Below are 21,789 nucleotides of genomic sequence, written 5' to 3'. Positions count from 1 at the left end.
ATTCAGACATAGAAGTTTCTGAGATTGAATCGTCCGAAGAAGAGGATGCTGATAGCAATGATGATAGAGTTCTTGTGGATCTTTATAAATTGGAGTGATCATCAACATTAGCCATTAGTCATGTCAAAGAAAAAAATCCTGAAAAATGTGTTCACTGAACAAAGTTCGATCTGAACCAACAACTGGATGTGAACAATGCCAAGTGAGTGAACAATGCCAAGTGAATTTATGTGCAAGATGTTTCAAACTATATCACAGATTAAATTTTCCTGGTTTATTTCAATGATGACATGATATTTCTAAAAAATGTTGCACATAATTTTGTAAGTAGTGTATAAACAAGTTGTGAAAGACTTGGGCAAGTAGGAAGAAAAAAAACATCACTGTGTGGACAAAGTCATTTGGAATAATTGGTGAAAATTTCTTGGATTTTTATTGGATATAAGAAGAGAAATTAATGTAAAAGTGAATGCATGTGCATGACGTTTACAGAATATTCGAAACAGGTAATAACTCTCTGGGGCACAAGCAGCTAGACACAGCTTAGTGCTGCTGGGGTATGACATCAGTGATACTGATAACAGTGCTGGGGCTGAATGAGTTAATAGCCCTACTGAATCTTCTTGAAGATTAACATTACTTCTTAAAAATCACACTCACTCATAATTCAGAAGTACTATTCTTGCTTTGAAAACCATAGGTTACTTGATAATATTCAGTTTAAGTTCACAGGAAAAACATCTGATTTTCAAGAAATTTTCTGTAAAAGTATGACACTAACACTGTGATAGCCTCATCACCCAGAAAGAAGACAAGACTCGACTCATTCAGACTGGTTGTTGCTTGTCGTAAGTGCACAAATGATTTAAGGCAGTACCTGTTGTGCTACAATGAAAGCAGGGTGAAAAGATCTTTCATCATACCATCATAGACCAGGTATTGGCACACTAACATAACCTGTTGACAGTTGCCCCATTTGTTGTTAGTGGCACTGATGAGAATTTGCTATGCAGTGCTACTGACCAGTAAGAAGGGTAACCGGTTCCTCATCTACTACTTTTTCAGACGCACATGCACATCCCCCCAAACTCTACCCAGAAAATGACAATGACACCAAATGGTGCATGGAATGCCACTTGCTACAGGTGTGCCAAAACCACCTGCTTCATTGAGCAAGGTGTCTGGAGTTTTGTGAAGTCACCCACTTCACTATAGTGAGCCCCACCTTCTGAATGCATTGTACCAGGTACTTGTGAAAGAAGAACTTCAATTAAAGCATGGTTTCTTTTTTTTTTTTTGGTCAGAGAACTGATGCAGAGATGGGAATTTTCTGGGTTTTTTTTTTAAAATTCAGACCAATTTTCCTTTTTGGGGGGGTAAAATTTCTGGCAGACTTTAAACAATATAGCTTAACCAGAATATTTGTTCCTGGATGTAATTTGAGTAGGAAAGAAGGTACCAAAACATTGTATACCAGAAGTTAATTATGCAGGCAGGAATTGTTCATTGTGTCATTTGTTCATTATGCAGTTTCGAGTAATTTCTGACACACTCAGATCTTTTCATGGTTTCTACGAAATTGAAATTTGTAGAAAGCGGAAAATGTATTAATATAACTAACTTTGAGCCATCAGTACAAAAAAAATCTGTTCAGATGGAGCTGGCTAGAAGATGAAGATCACAGTAAGCAGGTCTTTTAAAAATTTGAGGAGCCTGGACTTGCCTGGTGCATGAGCTGCAAAGACAAGTCTAGATCAGCTGGCAAAAACAACGCTAAAATGAAAAAGCATAGACAGAGAAGATCCGGTTCAAATACGCAGAAGCTTCCATCAGTTTCTGAGTCTTTGAAAATGGCAGTGACCGCATCAGGCTATAAGAAAATGTTTCCAGTAAGCCCATAAAACCTCCTCCCGAGTATCTGCAGGATGGAGTGAAATTCATACTTTGTCATTAGAGATGCTTTATTCACATTTCAATGGTAACTATGATTTGGTTTCTATTTTCCATTAGGGGTTTATGGCTACCTTGAGTAACTCCTTTTTCTTTTTGAAATTTCAAGTCTCATTTGTATTCATTTTGAGAAGGATCATGATGGACTTGATTGCAAAGTTTGTCTTTTATGCCATCAAGCTAAATCAAGAGGAAACAAGAAGGAGTGGTAACTGTCGTTTTTGCCCTTTGAAAGGTATTTTGAGATATTGGCAGCCACTATCTTAAGGTGGATTGTGGAACATATTAAAGAGCTTTGTCAGTCCCACACTGTGTGACACAGAAATCATGAAAATCAAAACCCATGCTGCCAGGGCTGTTTCTGTCCCATGGGCCTCTGAATTGCTTATCTTTAGAGGTAATGAAAACTGCCTTGTCTTGTCAGCCCTCAGTCTCATCATTTTATCTTTGTTCAGTGGCACAGCATAGTTAGGGTATGTATGCTTTGGGTCCAGTTGTGTTGGCCCAACAATCTGTCAAACTTATCTTCCATTCAAATGTAGAACATCTATTGACAACAATTGCATGTTCACTTTACAGCTTATCAGGGGTCATCAGCCAGGCTGGAAAATTCAGCATTATAATAATGGCAAGTATTTTAGTACTGCTGTCAAACTGGGTTTGAGGGTAAACCCAATTTTTCTTTCATATTAATTGCCTGCTGTTAGTGCACAATTTTTTCCTCTCTTCACTGATGTTCTTCAGTCTCAGTCGGAGTTATAGAAGGAAAATAATGTCACGAGTGTATCAGACTTCAGTTGTTTGTTTTATGCAGGACATCCAGGTTCTGATTGGAGGAGGAATCATGTCCTTGGATAGGGAACTAGAAGTAAGGAAAGATATGGTTATGAGGCTGGCATGTATACACAATTAAAATTAGTTTTACCCCCCCCCCAAAAAAAAAAGCATGTGCAGATGACAAGTGATAATTGAAGAAGGGATTTTATGCTGCTGCCTGCTGGACATGTACCATATTTCGTTTGCTTTTGGACTTGCATGGGAGATGATCTATTTCCTGACGAGTGGAATTGCATGTGAAATGATCTGTTTCCTGACAAATGGACTTGCATCAACTGATGTCCAATCCGATTAAATCTGGAAACCTGTTTACACGTAATCACATGCCTTCTGCACATTTATTATGATCATCAAATATGCAAGTTCTACTTTCACCTTTTTATTGCCACATCTGGGGATGGCAATAGCGGTAAAAACTATGTATTGATGCATGTCATGGTACATAACCTACAGTATGCAGGGCTCGAAATTAGTGGTAGTCCACTAGCCCGAAGCTAGATTTCCTGTCGGACTAGTAACTTTTATAATGTTATTAATCCGATGGGCTAATAAGTTTTGTTTATCAACAGTCAGCGTTTGTTTATGCCATTCCCTAATAAAGACTTGACTTCAGTAGATGTTCTGTAGAATCAATGCAGTGATCGTTGTAAACAGTCATAAAATATTAGCATGAGAAAATGAAGTCAATTTCTGCCTCGTAAATGTGTGTTTCTATAACAAGAAGTCATCTGATTTTGTGCATTTCGCTTAACAGTGCCATTTATGGTCCCGGAAGTTTGGTTGTTGTTGTTGTAGGGTTTAACGCCATTTTTCAGCACACAATAGGCTAGACATGGCGGCCAGTATTAGTGGTGGAGGAAGAACCCGGGAAAACCCCGGAAAGAAACACCGACCCACGAGAAGCTACTGGCAAGCTGTCTCACATACCCACTATAGCCGAATCCGAGACTTGAACCCTCGCAGCCAGAGGTGAGATGGCAGTGATCTGTAACAGAGGGAGCTTTAGACCACTCTTGTAATTGATCCTAATTAATCTGATAGCGAATTAAATGAAAAATAACGTGGTATCACACTTTATTCACATGACCACAGTAACAAACTACAAAGCATTATACCACACAAAAGAACATGGCATCAACTCTTAAATGAGTATGTATGTTTGTTTGTTTAAGGGATTTTTTTTTCGCTTGCTAGCCAAATGCTCCAACTCAAGCGGGAAACTGCATATTTTATGTTTGCATTGAAATGAGATCAATTTATTATGAATACATTACTGACACATCCTTTCCATACAACTACTTTTCTATGATAATAAGAATAGTTTTTATATTTTTTCCCAAGAAGAATGATCAAATAATTGAATACATGTGGAGATATCCAAGCAGAATGCCGTACATTTGTTGGGAAAATAAATCTCTCAGCATGGGCATCTAAGATTTGAAAATTTTCCCGCTTATTATTAATTTCAACAATACATTGAGGTCCTATTAATTAGGAACAATTACCAAACTTGCGCTCTTAATGATGAGACCGTAATTGGAGTTGTTAAATACAACGTGCCTAGTCAGATGGCTTTGTTTGATTGGAACACGCATTTTCCAAGCTGAAACTAACATTATCTTTTGATGTTAATAATTTATAATAGTGTTTACAATAGCCACTGCTTTGATCCTGCAGAACATCCACTGAAGTCAAGTCTTTATTAGGGAGAGGCGATAAGAAATGTGAATTGACGGATTGATGAAGTTGGATTTATACTTCTGCATTTCATAAGATAATGCTATTTATGAAATAAAATTGTTAATCTCAATACAAGTGTGTGACATTGTTTTGTGGACAGGACTAGTAAATATTTGGCAGGACTAGTAAATTTCTCAGTACACTAGTCCTTCTGGCTACAAAGAAATTTGTGATAAATTCATGCCCTGGTATGATGTATTATTGATATACAGTGTGACCCTGCTATAGCGCGCTCTGTTATAACGCAAATTCGGATATAACGCGGTCATGGCATGGCTCCCAAAATTTCATTGACATGTATTTTTCTTGTGCACTATAAAAATTCGTAAAAAGTACGAAAAAACCCCATTGTTGACATGTTTTCATTTCCCTGTAAATAGTCCCATTCCCTTGGTAGCCTCAGTAAGATGGGAACAGACTGACCAAAATCTAGGACAATTTAAGTACATGTACTTGAAGCATGTACATAGCAATTTTGCAACGATGTGCTGATACCTATATTGAATATCGAAGTTGAATATCGTAGTGAATGTTTTTCATATCAGGATGTGACCGATGCATTATTTTATTGTGGATTTTATTACATAAACATACATGCCAGCCATTACGCTTTTGGCGTAATCGTTACGCTTTTTTTTCACTAAATTACGCCTTATGTGTAAACATATATGGATTACGCTTTTTTCAGTATATCAACCTTCCCAAAAAAAATCAATTGTTTGTTTTCTCGTTTTTATTAACATCCCATTAATCCCACAGACCATATTTTAGAAAAGACGGATTCTACGTAACTACAATATAAGAGTACACTTGTCCGTGCACTTTCCTAATGGTATTATGTTCTATTTCTAGCAACTGTCCCAGAAACTTTCGACCTCGTATTATAACAGCTGTATGGCTTAGTGAGGAGAGAACAGACTGGTTTTCTAATTTTTAATCTTTACTCGCAGATTCTTTTTCCTAATATATATTTAGTACAGAACCACTCTATAGGTATTTGGCACTAAAGTATAATTTATTTAAGTTGATTCGTGTATGAGAGCAAAAATATCTCCTTTCAAATAATTTCACAGATGGATTAGAAACAGGCCAAAAATAAACAAAACATAAAATAACAGAATCTTCCAAAGATGAGGACATGAGGGCAGCATCACCTGACGTCTATTGCAGGCCGTGTGGAAATAATTTTACTATTTGGCTTTAAAAGTCTTCAGTGTTTGTGTTAGAGCACATATTTTCAAAGAATTTCACAGGTGGATCCGAAAAAGACACAAAAAATGAATCCTTTAAAGATGAATACATGAATGGCATAATACAGCATTCCATTCTCGGGCACAGGGGCTCGTATCGCTGCTTAAAATTGACCTGTCATACATGTACTATATCGTACATGTATGACAGGTGTCGTCAGTTTTAAGCAACAATACGAGTCCCAGTATTCTTGGGCAGCATCATGCTCATTGCAGTCTGTGCGGAAATGATCTTAATATTGGGCATGGTGGTAAATTTTTTGAGGAGAAACACTTGAAAACAAAGAAACACATTGAATTAGCTTGTCTTACGAACTCCAGTACTAAGGTAACTTCTTAGCTACAGCAGAACTAAAGTGCGGACATGAATGTTATAAATGCAGAGGTGTTATTTACTGAGTTCTTAATAGAAAGATAATGAAGATCTTGCTATTGGTGCAGAAGCAAGAGAATTTATAGAACACAATTCTACTGTACCTGTGAAGGTGTTTTATGATAATTTTAGAGATTATTATGCTACAGCCTGTGATTACATGCTCCAGAAATTCCCCTATGGAGATGGTGTGCAAACCATTCATGGTCTCAGCTGGTACAAAGTTTAAAATGCAACATGAAAATCTGTGCTACATATGCAAACTTGAAGCAGTAAAGGATGTTAAAAGACGAGAGGGGCAAATAAATCATTGTTTATTGAATTTTTAGCATGTTATATGTGGATTCCTCCTTTTCGGCTTGGATTCTTCATTTTGTCCACTTGGATTACACGTTTTCCTCGTCGGCGGTTGGCATGTATGCATAAAGGTAACCAAAATGTAATTTGTCAATATACAATTATATTTCACACTGGTTTTGTCTTGATGTTCTGAAAATTTTATTGTTTGTTTTCTCAAAGTGTAAATGCTATTCACTGACGACAGGTCACCCCTTACTGATGAATTTAACTTGCATTTTCTTTCTTCAGACCTGTGGGCCCCCTCCCCCACTTTTCTCGACATCCGCCTATGTTGACACTATTTCCTCAGGCCCGAGGATGTCAGCATAAATGGGTAGGACTGTATGTATATATTCCGACCAGTTTAATCATGCAAATGATAATGAAAATGTGTCACAAGATTCAGTTCAAAACGCTTAGTAAATAGCACCCTTAGTTTCAGACTGCTTACTATACTAACTACACCACATGAATTTTAAAACGAGTTCTGACGCCCTTTGATGTTTTCTTATCCAACATCAGTACATGCTAAAGCGAAGACCACAGACCATTGTAAGTCATACAAACATAAAATATAAAAACCATGTCATTTTCCATTATTAATTTGAAAGTTAAATCGATTTGTATATATATACATATACCATCTTTTAAGTGCTAGTTCTGTTTTGACTTGGATATAATTAACATGTTATTGGAAATCTATTCTACGATATACCTCACCATTATCTTTATTGGTGAGTTCGAATAACAAGTAATGTGTATGTCCTTATACCATAATCTGTATAGACAACTTTTTCAATAGCACATTGACAGATTTTCATTTCCCTAAAGATAGCCTCATTTCCCTACTGGCAGCCTCACTGATTTGACCTCTTCTGTCCGTTCTTGCCCTCAATCTGGTTTCAACTGGATAACCAAAGTGCTAAGCATGTTTAATTACTGTGTAAATAACACTGCATAGCCATGTGGTTGTTGTGACAGTTTACATAATAAATAACACAAGAATGAATTGTTGATCTAGCGGTGTTTATTGATAATGGAACATAGTAGGGTTGTAATACATGAGGATTATCACAATTGTCAGGTAATTGAAAGTAGTCTCATTTTTTGTGTGCAAAACCTACAAAATAAAAATTACCATGAAAAAATACGGTCTTGTACACTGACCAAATGTTTCATCTCTCTATCTCTCTCTCATACACACACTTGAGCGTGCATACACACTCAGGTGCATTAACTGAAACATGATTTCAAGTTCTTTATTTTTTATTACAATTTGATCATGAGGTTATTGTTGCTTTAAATTTTCCAATAACTAGTACATGTTCAAACCATTACACAACATAAAAGCTTCAAATGCTCTAAATGCAGAGAAGCTTGCACACTGAGACACAATCCTCTCTCTCTCTCTCTCTCTCTCTCTCTCTCTCTCTCTCTCTCGTTCACTAATGACACCAAAAATCTTTTTGAGTGCTTCTCTTTTTATTGTAATTAGATTCTTGAGTTGAGAGCAGAATGAGACAGAAAATATACATTTACTTTGTATGTTTGTACCGTTAGGTTGACGAGTAGTGCGTGTTCCGTAGAACTTAAGGTACGATCCCTTTATTTTTCGTACATGGTCAATACCACCAAATGATAATTATTTTACATATACTTTATTGATCACTGAAATTAATAATTATTTTTCATGTATGAAAAATTGCATGAAATAAGGTATTAGGTGGATTTTCATTAGTGGGTATCGTTTACCCTGGACTGATTAGTGGGTATCATTGACTGGAGCAAACAGGTACCACCAATTCAGAATTGTTATAATTGGCTGAATGTTCTTTTGTGTTAAAATATTTTTGCACAGAATCGGCACATATCAGAGGACTTTTTCAAACTGTACAAGTTGGTCACCTTCTGGTAATACGTCGAAGGGTTCTGATCGTGTATAGTTTCTCTTTCTTATTAACATAAATGAGTGCCAGTGATTGTTTTCTTTTACTATCAGTTTATAAAATTTAAAAAAAAATGGCAAACAACTAATTTTTCACAAGTGCAAATGTACAAGGTAAGTATTGTTTTACCCTTTGTATTGATATGTGTTGATGACATAGAATTGTCAAGTCATTGATGGATCATTTAAACCCTAAATAGAAACTGAAACAGTTTTAGCATGGTCAGATGCCATTTGATAGATTTTGCTTGATGCAAGTCCATGGTTTTGGTACATCATATGTATTGAGCAATTATACCAGTTTCAAAAGAAATGTGATACTTACTTGGTTAATATTCAGACCTTTATCAAAGGGTTAGAAAAGGTTTTTAAAAAAATTTCTTATTCAGTCAGGTAGGTGAATATACTTGTTTGAAAGAAACAATGAGCTAGATAGGCCCACACTCTTAACATACATTTCTTTGTAGCCAGAGCGACTAGTAAATTGAAAAGCGTACTCATCTTGTTAAATGTTCACTAGTACTTCACACAAAAGTCGGACTGGTGGCAACAGAAACTTTATTGGCCGTCAGACTTTTTAAATTATGAAAACTTGCTCGAACAAGAAATTTATTAGCCTTGGGCTAGAAGACTACAGTAGATTTTAAGCCTAGCTAAATTTGATTGGGTGTCAGGTGCAGTTTCCAAATGTATTTTGTGATGCTTCTAATAACAAATTAAAAAACTTACTGGTCTCCTGCCCCTATGGTAAGCTTGTAAGTAGCATTGAAGACTAGGAGCAAATTGCTTATGCTACCTTGATAAAAATGAACGGAAACCATACCTGGTCAAAAGTATGCAGTTTCGTTGATTTGCACAGAGAATGCAGAATTTTTTTGTGTAAAGAGTTTGCTTTTGTTGGTGGTGGTAGTGATAGTTTTAACTGCATTTTTAACTTGTTATTAGCTGTTGAGGAAATGGAGGCTGAGTGTTTTTTCAAGGACACGTGCGGCAAAATCAGGCTGTCCTGGCAGGTATTAAGTACTTTGCTGCATCTTGACACAGTAGCAGCAGTGTGGTGCCAATTAAAGGTAGATTTTTGAAAAAGTGTAAACACGAATGGCACAAAAATACCAGGAAGATCAACCTTCCCAAACAAATGTAAAACAAGCCCACGATCCTTGGATTGAAGTCAGATGCTCCTCCAACTCGGCCTTCGGGTTTCCCCCCATTAATGAAAAACCTTGGTCAGCTCTGAATAGGTACTTATGTGATCCCATGAATGATTGGAAAATTCACTTGACTCCAGATACAATATCGTGGGCTTTTCTCAGGCTTGTTATATTTTCATGGAAGATGATGACTGAATGCGAAAACACAACTTTATTCCTCCTTCACCTCCCTGTCCATGCAAAAATAAACACTTACTACATTTTGTTGGATCTAAGTGTATTTTAGAATTTGATGAATGTTCGGTGTTATAAAATTCTCGTGTTATTCTATATTTTCAGGTCCTCAAAGGAAAAATTGAAAGTCTTTCAGCAGTTCTAGAAATTGGAAATTTTGAAGCTAACAGGTAATTTCATATTTTTGTTGATATTGATATATTTGTGTGCTGTGAGCTTTAATTCATTTGGTGTGTTTTTCCCTTTTTTTGCCTTTTTTTTTGTTTGTATTTCACACATAACAGTGAATTTGTTTCCTCTAACTTTGAGGCTGAGTGCAGAGCTTGAAAATAACCCCCTTTTCCTTGGTCATTTTGGAAAGTAATGCAGGTTTTTCTAAAGCATTGCCATCTGTGCAGATATTATTGGTGAAGCAATTCATCAATATATCGATGCATTGATACTTTTGCTGAAATGATAAACATGTCGTTACAAGAGACTGAGAATTGATACAAAATGATACTGTATGCATGTTATCTTAGCCATCAACAGTCGTGAATAATTATTATTAGTTGTTATTCTGTAAAATTATAATCTGAAACAGCATTTGCAGTCACAGGCATGCATTGTTTATTGGTAAAAACGAAAAATTATTTGAGAATACCCATTTGCCATCTACAAGTTAACACAAAGTGACATGGTTCATAATCTGTTCCCCCCCCCCATTCCATGCTAATTATCTTTAACCCATTAAGTCTGTTCAGCATGTACATGTTTAATGAAGTACTTAACTCGTCATTGAATAACCACTTTCATGCAAAGTTTCTACTTTAAGTTGTTTCTTGACTCCTTTGGTCGATTTGAAAGCTACGCTACCTGTGTGTTGCACGTTGAAATATGTTACATTGAATTCTAATTTGTAGTTATTGCCAGGATCCGTAGGGGACCAAGAAAACTTTGAAAAGCTTTGAAAAATGAGTTGTTCCTTCAAGGCCTTGAAAAGACCTTGAAAATTCAAGTTTCGTTTGGGTATTTTTAAATGCCTTGATTTTCTTGAAATCAAAAAGAATTGATAAATAGTTTTAATTTTAAAGAAGTAAATACAAAGAAATGGGGAAAAAACTACAACAAAAAAAGTCTCTCGCTAAGTTTGTGCCAGAACAGAAATATTCCACAAATGGCCACTGCACTGTTGTACATTTTGAACTTTTGATTGAACGAAGCCCTAATGTAACAGTGGTTTAAATTTGAATCATTCGCTTCAACATGACTGGCTGCTAATTCCAACTTCACTGGATAGATGAAGAAAAATATGAAGTTTGGATTATGAGATCTTTCTCAGAGAGCTTTGCAAAATGCAAATTATGCCAGAAGGATATTGATTTGCATGCAATCAGAGAGATTGCTCCACGGTCATGTGCAGCTGAAGAAGAAAAAAACAAGCTCATGTAATGGTGCTTAATACAGGCAAAACAGGAAGCATTCACTGTGAAATCATTTTTGACAAAAGGGTTAGGGGGCCCCCGAGTGGCCGAGTGGTCTAAAGCGCTCTCCGTTACGGATCACTGCCATCTCACCTCTGTCTGCGCAGGTTCGAGTCTCAGATTCAGCCAATGTGAGTATGTGAGAAAGCTTGCCAGTAGCTTCTCGTGGGTCGTTTCTTCTTTCTGAGGTTTTCCCGGGTTCTTCCTCCACCATTAATACTGGCCGCCATGTATAGCCTATCGTGTGCTGAAAAATGGCGTTAAACCCCACAACAACAACAACAACAACAACAATAACAAAAGGGTTATGTCTGTGAACACAGAGATTCGAGTTTTAAAATAGAAACTCTATATAGTCTTAATTGTGAAATTAGTTCAATCCAGTTCTATTTTGGTATTGAGTAGAAATACGACAGATGATAATTGCAATGAACACTATAAATCTAAAAATATAGAATCCAGCAAAGCTGAGGGAAATGTTAATATACCTAATATGAAATAGTTTAAAATATCCATACACTGGTTTTAAATAAGCAATAAGATAAAAAAATATCTTTACTGGTTTTTTAGTTTTGTTTATGGGGATGAGTGAAGAAGAAAGGAAGGTACTGTAAAAGACATTGAGACAATGACAGCTCCTGCTGATGTCTATGCATTGAAAGGAAAGATCCATAGGAAAATTTCCTTTATCATGACATCAAGATAATTATAGGAAAAGTGAAAAGGACAAAATCACTGAACTTAAAGCTCCTGAGAAACAACTTGATGACAAGCTACAAGAACTGAAAAATTCACTCTAAATTATTTTGGACTTGTAAATAGTGTAGTATAGATAGAGTAAAATGAACTTTGTTCAGTGACTACATTATTCTAATGCCCAGATGCAGGATGTTTAATATTAATGGGGAAGGATATCAAGCATCATACTATCGACGTTTTATTTTGTGTTTTAAAAAAAAAAATTTGCAAGAAATGTTCCTCATATGGAGTAATAGTAAATATGAACTTGTGTTTGCATACAGTTTCATTTATGTATCCTTTAAAATTAATGTAATAAAACACCTTGAAAACACATTTTTGAACCTTGAAAAACCTTAAAATTTTTGAATGATGATGTTGTGGGGTTTAATGCCCTTTTTCAGCACATGATAGGTTATGCATGGCGGCCAGTATTCATGGTGGAGGAAGAACCCGGGAAAACCATGGGAAGAACCGCCGACCCATGAGAAGCTACTGGCAGGCTTTCTCACATACCCACGTTGGCCGTATCCTAGACTCGAAAACAGGTGAGATGGCAGTGATCCGTAACGGAGAATGCTTTAGGCCACTTGGGGTCCCAATTTTGAATGAAATATGCTACTAACCCTGTGTTGCTTGTTTTGCTTCAGGTTAAACAATAACCACCAATCAGATATTAATGTAACTTATACTCTGTGTGACAAACAGGAAGTATTGGCAGAGTAAGAGAGCCTTCGCAGGAAAGTCATTAGATATGTCAGTTACTTAAGTGGAGATGCTGTTAGGGCGTGCCATTGTGCAAATCTTGCAAAATTTGTATGAATTTGTGCTCTTGGAGAACAGTGAAACGTGAGAGCTCCTGCAAATTCTTATGAAGTCCAGACCTGCCAACCCTTACAATTTTGCCATAAGTCTTAGATGAAAATTATCCTTAAAATATGTACTTGTGGCATACAAGCAAAAACTTCGGAAAAATGATCATTGCGAAAAAATCCGGATAATTGGTATATCCCTGTCTGATTTGGATCTGGGTTTCATATTAGAATTAGTGAAGTTAGTCAGGGAACCAGACTAACTTTACAGCAGTACACCAGGTGCTTTAAACTGCACCTGTTCGTTCATGCAAAGCATCTGCATGATCAAACTCTTGAATATAGAATTCTTTTTAAAAATGGCGTCCAGAAAGTGATGCATGTGTTTAAAGAAAAATGGAAAATAAGTTTATTTTAAAAAAAGTGTTAATTATCAACACCAAAGAATAAAAGGAGTATTCAGATCATTGTGAATAAAAGCTGGAAAGGCCACAATTACATTTATTTGACATCACATGCCAACTTGAGAAGTCTCGAGGTCAGAGATATGATTATTGTTGTCATGTGAAATGGAAAGACTTTCCAAGAATTATGTCGATTTGAGAGATAGCAAGAAGCCAGTGAGCTGCATAGGATTTGGAATTAAAGTTTGTGCAACTGTGCTAGAGGTAAATACAGTCATCTTGTACTTTGCAAACTTTTCAGTTGAACCTCATGTTTATCGTCACTGTGTCAAAGTTTTAATTCCATTTTCTAGCTTTACAATAGCAGCTTTGATATTTTGTTACACCTTAGTGAAAACAGGGTATTCTTATCGGGAAAATAAATCAACTGCTTTGCTGCGATGGACTCGTCAGGGTTGGCAGTTCTGGAAAGTTCCACATATGAAAATGTGCCCTGCAAAGTATACAATTTTTATTTATCTGTTCTTGTCGAGACCTCTCTTTTTTTGGGTAGCAACTGTTCCAAATCTGTTTTCTTCAAGGACAATGTAAATGGTTATGAATGATTAGAACAACATGCCCAGGAATAAAAGTTATGGTGTAGTGTGAACCATTCATGAAGAAAATTTTACAAATGCATGTTTAAAATACAGGCTACCTCGAAATTGGTTTATTACGATTTCGTTAGGTATACACTTGCTGATGATATTGATAATGATAATTTTTAAAGTGATGAAGTATATTAGATTATTGGAGCTAGGAAAGTGTTAATGGAGATATCAGTGAGTGATTTTGAGTCCAAAATGCTGTTAAATACGAGATGTTCAATGCTGTATGGACAAAAAAATAGACAGCAAGACCCTTTCAGTGGTATTTCAAAATTAAATATACAAAGGACAGAATACTGAGCCAAATTTAAATACAATTTAAAAGTATAGTGCAATTTTCATTTTTTTAAAAATTAATCAGTTTTGCCCTGCAGATCATATGCTACAAACCCATATACATGTATCCATACTGACCTATGACCATTTCTTCCTTCCCTCTTATTTTCTTTGATAAACGGGTAGGTTTCCCTTAAGATAAAATCCTGTCATCTCTCCTTATAATGTACATGGGAAACAAATGTGGAATTTCTCAGTTTTTATGCAGAGATGTTGAGCCAGTGAATGAAGATGCTGATGGAATAAATGAAAGTAGCATAGAATGAGCGATGGGGCAGATTTCAAACTGCTTAAGTTTATCACCTTGTGTAAGTTAAAAGAAAACTGTTGAATAGGACTGGGTGTAGTCAATAATTTTTTCTTCTTCACTAACAAATACAAGTACCTGTGGCTGCATAGGTCTTTTACATCTGCAGGAAACAAAATGTGATAGATTGTATTGGTATTCAACCCTATTCCCAGATTTGTTCTAGATGAGATGTTCTTTTCACATCTTTTCTATTGAAGATGACATTGTAATGTCTTCCAAGTCTAACTGAGACAAGAAATAGGTAATAATATGTTTTCAAATCATTCATTTTGTACAAAACAAAGGGAGTTAAATGGAGCCACCATTAAATGGCCTAAAAGATTGGATAAAACTCACTGCAACCAGCAAGCTATCTGTTTGAAGATATTTTTGTTATTTTCTCATCAATGAAGATTGCATATAAATAAATGAGAACTATATGTTTATCTTTAGTCCGCATAATGGAAATAGGATACATAAAAGGGCACCGCCTACTTTCCAAAGAGAGACCATCAAATTCATATGTGTATTGATATGTATTGTATCATAGGCTACGTATCATGAAACATCGATATGCGACACAGGTGTTTCGTTTTACCCCTTGCAGATATGGTTGTAGTTCTACTTTGCAGAGCTTGTCACTAAGGCGCTGTTTGCTTTCAGAGTATTGCCTAATATGCATCTATTACACCATGACAAGATGTTGTGCCACATCATCAAACTGGCTACCTTACACTTGATGTGTTATTTGACTTTTTTGACATGTGAACCATTCTCGACAGCACCATATCACATTATTTATAACCAATAGTTAAACAGTTTCTTTGATTAGAATTACTTTGGATTTATCTGCTTTTACTTAACATGTATGTAGAAAAGATTGTCTTGTATAATGAAAGGTTTATGGTGATATGCTCCAGATTATGGTGTCTGTTCTGATTATAAAATGCTGGGAAAGCAATGAAGCAGAGATGCTGCCAGGCTGTGGGATCATGGGTGTCTCACATAAATTATTGAGTCATGCAACATTTAAAACCCAGTGTTTCCCCTAGCTGGTGTGAGATTGATGTTGAAACAGGTGTGTGTGTGTGTGTCAAAAATATGGGGTAAAATTAAAAACTTTGGGCTCTTTGCACAAATGAGGGTAATGGGGAAACACAGTAGTGGGTGAAGATTGTGCAAGTTATCTGTGGTTTCTGCAATTTTGCATATCCAATTCACAATTATTTTTTTTAAAATGTGTTTTAAAAAATATTTTTATTATGTTCATTAGATTGTTGTCTATTTTGCCTTTTTTCCATGATCAATTATCCTATATCTGTGAAGAATATTGTTTAAATAAAGCATCTTTATGATGGAGATCTGTTGGAGTATTGCAGAAGCTATCGAGGTATTGAGATTGAATAGTTCAGTAATTGATCCTTCGATCAGAATTTCTGAAAAATTGCTGGAGTGCCACAGCAGTGTCATGTTGAGAGAAACAATATCCTATTTGTTTATTAAAGTCAGCAAGCTGGAAAGATGATCTTTATTGATGAAACTGAGGAGGATGTAATATTTGATGGTTTGCTGCTAACCGAACATGGCATAAAATTGTGGCGAGACAGAAATAACCAACATATTGTTTACTTTGGTTTAGGCCTTGCAAAATATCCGATATATCGATAGAAATATCTAAGGAACAACATGCATGATTTGTGGAAAATTATGTATTGGATGGTTCTCAAATCTTTTCATACTGGCCATAATTGCAGCAGTTCTGTCCTTGCAAAAATTGATTCTGTAAGGGGATTCGGTTCTTCAAGCAGACTGTTGATGGGGCATAAATATGTTGTCCTTAGCTGGTAATAAGAATGATAATAAATACACTTAGTTCAGCAAATCAGGATTCGGCCAATGTGGGTATGTGAGAAAGCTTGCCAGTAGCTTCCTGTAGGTCGGTGGTTCTTCCTGGGGTTTTCCCGGTTTCTTCTTCCACCATTAATACTTGCTGCCATGCAGAGACTATTGTGTGATAACAACAGGTTCGGCAAATCTGAATGACGTGTCCTGCAAGCTTGATACACAACAAAACTGTACTGGAATTTTGAGTCCATTTTCAGCTGAAATCCATTCTCCTTACTGCACTGAATTGACCCAGTAATACAATCCATGATAATCAGAACTGAGTTGGATCAACATGAAAACAAAATCCATCCATTTCAGACCAGATGAAAAAGTTGTTGCAATGCACATGCATTCTCAATATGACTCAAAATTTAAATTTTAAGTACACCAAAATGATCATTCTTTTTGAAACTACTATCAAGTGACATAGGTTACTGGGCTCTGGTATGTTCACATTAATATTGTTATTGTGCATTGATGAACCTACAGTTGTGTATTTATTTTGGAGTACAGTATAAATTCATCTGTAGTGTATTGTTTTATAATTAAGCCTTAGGTCGTGCATTGTTGATCTGAAAAACTCGTTCATATTTTTCCCATACAAATGCAGTAATCTATAATTACTGATATAAATATCAAGAATGTTACCACCACTTTGGGTCCTTTACTTTCTCATTAGTACTTTGTCTAATGTGTCAAGCTTTATGATTTTGCTGTAGTTCTTACAGAAATGACCCGTACTTAAAGCAAAACCTACAGAAATAATTCTGTAAAATCCAGGTAATTGGCTCATCCGTGCTTGATTTTGATCACGGTTTCATATTAAATTTAATGGAGTTAATCAGGGAACCAGTCTGACTTGCATTACTACCTCAGGTGTTCGAAACTGCATTATTGTTCTCCATACAAGCATCTTCATGATCCAACTGTTGGTTGTAGAAATTTTTAAAAATGGCATGCAACAGGAGACATATCTGTTCAAGAGGAAAGGGAAATAAACCTTAAATGAGTTATAATCAATACAGAAGAATAAAAGGGAATAGACAAATTCTTGTGAATAAAACCAGGAGGGGACACAGTTACATTTATTAGACATCCTGCTTCAGCTTGAGCATGTCTCGTGGTAAGAGATATGAATGCCATTGTCATGCGAAATTAAAAAACTTTCCAAGACTTACATCATGTTTAGAGATAGCAAGAAACTGTTGAGCTGCATAGGGTTTGGAATTGAAGTTTGTAGAACTACAAGGGGTAAAAAAAGGGTCTACATGTGCTTTACAGGATTTATGCAAGTCATTTGAATTATCAAGGCAAAATACAGCGAGTCAGAATCCAAACCTATGAGTCTTATTCAAGCCAATGTTCACTTTTCAGTAGTTTTTAAAAAAATAATCATATCGTTTAAATACACAACGAAAATATTAGTTATATAATGTGACTAAAGTCAATAAGGCAATTACCTTGCCAATAGCATCTGAACATTCTATATTTGTTAAAAATCTTGTTGATGGTTTCTTGTCATCAGAAATAATATGAGCATACATGACAAGACGTTTATTGTTGGCTATGTCATTGCTTTCATCTTCCATTGCTGTCACAAATGATGAATTTTGCAGGTCGTGTATAAGATTATCCTCAATGTTTGATAGGCGCTCCAGTAAATCAGAACAGGTAGTAGCTTCTTCAAAATGCCAATGGCATCAATTTCTTCAGGTGTTAAGTAGTTAGACTGAACCTTAATTTTGTGTTAATCAGCAACAGATAATATTGGGGTGCATCATTTTATGCACTGGCAACAACTTTTATACTGAAACTTTGTTTTTTGTTCATCAGCAAAAGATAACATAAAGGGTGCGTCAAATTACATAGTGACAACGATTTTTGTGCATCAGGTTGGAAAAATCTGCATATTTGACTCGTGATGCATGGGTAGATAAAACATCAGAAATTAGGAAAGAGGGCTTTTTTGTTCTTCCAGTTCTGTTAATTATTACAACACAAATTAAGAATCTGAACACCATTCATGGATGTGTGTGTATGTATGTATGTAAAGGTTATTGTGGCAAATCAGCATAGTGTGGGTTATATAGAAAAGGTTCAGTTCAGAAAGGGAAATTGGAGCCACACCAGATCAAAAAGTTACTTTGCTTTGAATTAATGTCTATAAAAGATTTTGTCACTGTGATGTGTAAAATTGACCTGGGTTTTGTTTTGAATAAATAAAAAATTACTGTGCTGACATTGAAAATTTTACACAGGAATGGAAACTAGGTTTTGTATACTGTAAAGGGGTTTTTAACCATTGTGTTAGAATTACAGACAAGATTCACTTTATTTACTTGTGCAACCGACTTTATTTTGGCCAAGCTCCCTCTCTAGACTGCATCTTTGATGTCATTACACTTATGGAGACCAGACTTGCATTCTCGTGGGTCAGTGGTTCTGTCCAGGGTTTTCCCAGTTTCTTTCTCCTCCATTTATACTGGCCGCCATGTATAGCCTATCTGTGCTGAAAAATTACATTAAACCTTATAACAACAACAACCACTAGACTTGAAAATACAGATGATGCAGCTTTGGGAAGAAAGAAAGAAAAGAACACTAGCAAATAGGTCACTGTGTCCTTCTTTCTTAATAAATGTACGAAGGCTTTTGAACTTTTTACCCATGACCACCAAGTTGAAATGTGGAAATCTTAACATTTTTGTGCATTATGGAAAACTAGGTTGTTGTAACCTACTTCCTAGGATCATTTAACATGGCTTGAAAATAACCTACTTCAGTCATGAAAGCTATGCAGTCTGAAAAAGACAATTAATCTAATGAACAATGTAAAGTCATGTTCACTTGACATTCAATTCACCATCAGATTACAGATTTCACATTTATGAATGCAAAAAATGTTTTCTGAGCATGACATTTTTGACAATAACTGTCCTAACACAGTATGAAAGCTTACTTTTATAGATTACTAGAAATAAGTAGACCCAGAAATTCCAAGGGTCACAGTAACACAAACCTTTATTGTTGCCTGTTGAATACAACAGCAAGTTGATCCAGATCAGATTGTATAGCTAGGGGATCTTGATTGTTGAAGTTCACTGACAACTTGATTCATAAAATATTTGTAATATTTCACTGCTCCATCATAACAAATTTTTGTTTCTTTTGCATTCCCTTCATAGATGCAGGGCTATATAATAATCCTCATGTCCATCCCTCTGTGTAGCACACATTATAGTTGGCACAATTTGTGCTTGTTTTTGATGGATTGCCATGAAATTTGGTTGATATTAAGGTCATCGACAAATCACTTTACTGAATTTTTTAAATAGTTTTTGTCTTGAAGTTGAATGCTCAGTATGGCACAATGCATTTAGATCCAGAGTGGCTTATGGGTTGATAGGAAACTTGGTCAATATTTTAATGGCATGACCTGAAGATGTTCATATCGGCACCTCTCTTTGATCTCTGATTGTCAGGTTGTTGCCAGTTTTATTTGCCCGCCATAAGGCAGAGCTTATTCTGTTGTGATGTATCATGCATCCAGCTGTTTGTTACAAATTCTGTTTACATGTTCCAACTCCACCATCTCCAGTTACCATATCTAATGTTTGTCATGCACTCTGAGTAGAAAGTTCAAAGGCTAGGATCATTGAGTCTTGAGGGAAAAAAGTATAGAACAGAATAACTTTTGTTCTTGATTAAGTTCCTAGCTAACATTGTGGATGGTTTGTTCTTGATTAAGTTCCTAGCTAACGTTGTGGATGGTTTGTTCTTGATTAAGTTCCTAGCTAATGATGTGGATGGTTTGTTCTAAATTAAGTTCCTTGCTAACATTGCAGATGGTTTGTACTTGGGGTAATAAAGAAAGCTACAAGTTACGGGGCCAAAAAGTTTTGTTCTAGCTCAAGTTCCTCACCAAATGTAGTTGAGAACTTGCACTTAGGTTAATAAAGTAACCTTAAAGTTTTGTGGCCAGAAAGTTTCTTGCCATACTTTGTGAATGGCTTCTACTTTAGAGAAGTCAAAATTTTGGGAAATTTCTACCAGGTACATGTCGATCTTCACAATCACTTACCCGGGTACCTGATCAAAGGGATATTATATTAAATGTGAATGCGAACTGCCTTCTTGCAGGTTCACACATGCCAACCACCAAAAGAGGTATAAGCCTGATGTTTACTAAAGTGGCAAAAAAGCGTAATCTGAGAATAAAAAGAGCAATCTATGTATTGCACGCCATAGAAAACTATGAAAATTGAACTTTTTTTTTTTGCTACTTACCTGGATCTGCAGTTAATATTTTTGTCACAAATTGGCTAAATCTATGTGGATTACTAATTTATGCATAACAATCACTTTAGCTAGTCTACATGTCTACACTATCTTTTCCGAATAATAGTAGACGTAGGTGCTTGACGCGAGTTTAATGTTGGTTATAAACAATAATAATCTAAAGGAAAAAAATAATACCAAGTGACAATATTAACTCAGATTAACCCCATGACCCATTCTGACATATGACCCTGTCTATCATACTATTATCCATCAGTCACATTGATGAAGCTAGTTAATTATGGTATCTGGTGCCATTTATTTTCAATTTTGACTGGTCCGCTACATAGTCCATTACTGGACATTACTGTGTTTATTGAAACCCAACACCTACATACATAGTGGACCAGACAAAGTTGAAAATAAGTGGTATACATATCAAAATAGAATTAATCTATAAGTGGTTTCACATTCAAGAAACCCATCTGTTTTCTTGGAACTGTTTCATGTAAAATTCATGCAAAAATTTTCTTTCAATGTTAATAAATAACAATAATAATAATAATAATAGTATTTTTTTCCCTTATATTTAAATATTTCAGTAAAAAAAAATTCATTCTGTAAGGCTCATTTCATTCATTTTTCCTAACATGGTATAAGAAGTGTATGTAATGGCAGCCAAGTTTTTGTGTTGCCTTTGCAGTGACAAAAATATGTCATGGGTTTCCACTAATAAAATGATCCAGTAAATGAAGATGTGCACTGTCCCCCGACTTAAACATCTAACACTTGCTCCAGGGCTACAAACTTGTGGCAAAAATGGCATTCGTTAAACAGGACATTTCTTTTGTGCTTTCTTTTTTTGAATTGTAGTACGTATTTAAATTTGATTTCATCGTATATTTCTTAATCAGTACTTTCTGTCGATGTTGATGAAAGGTATTGACCCAGATAATGTCATCAGAATCTCAAAACAAGCGTGTTAAAGTCGTGAGAAAAATGGTGCAGGGACCTAGGACGGTCGAGCTTGAAATATCAGCGTTTATTCTTAAATAGGTCATGCTAGTTGAATGGAATTGTATGTATATGGCATATGCTGAACATACATTCAGTTCA

The 21,789-nt window shown here is 35.7% G+C and overlaps 1 protein-coding gene across 2 annotated transcripts in view; it reads left to right on the top strand.

Annotated features, from left to right (window-relative positions):
- LOC149782846 (retinoblastoma-like protein 1) overlaps nucleotides 1–21,789 on the top strand; it is a 170,252-nt gene that overhangs the window by 40,148 nt on the left and 108,315 nt on the right. For both annotated transcript variants that reach the window (XM_089934375.1, XM_089934374.1), the window contains exon 7: nucleotides 9,925–9,989. In XM_089934375.1, coding sequence (XP_089790501.1) covers nucleotides 9,925–9,989 — 65 coding nt within the window. The remainder of the gene's footprint in view (nucleotides 1–9,924; nucleotides 9,990–21,789) is intronic.

The sequence above is a fragment of the Sinohyriopsis cumingii genome, chromosome 15 (assembly GCF_028554795.1).
Source record: "Sinohyriopsis cumingii isolate HCF-2022 chromosome 15, ASM2855479v2, whole genome shotgun sequence".
In the NCBI taxonomy this organism is placed as follows: Eukaryota; Metazoa; Mollusca; class Bivalvia; order Unionida; family Unionidae; genus Sinohyriopsis; species Sinohyriopsis cumingii.
The sequence above is the reverse complement of the archived record's forward strand: the minus strand, read 5'-3'. Positions and strand labels throughout refer to the sequence as shown.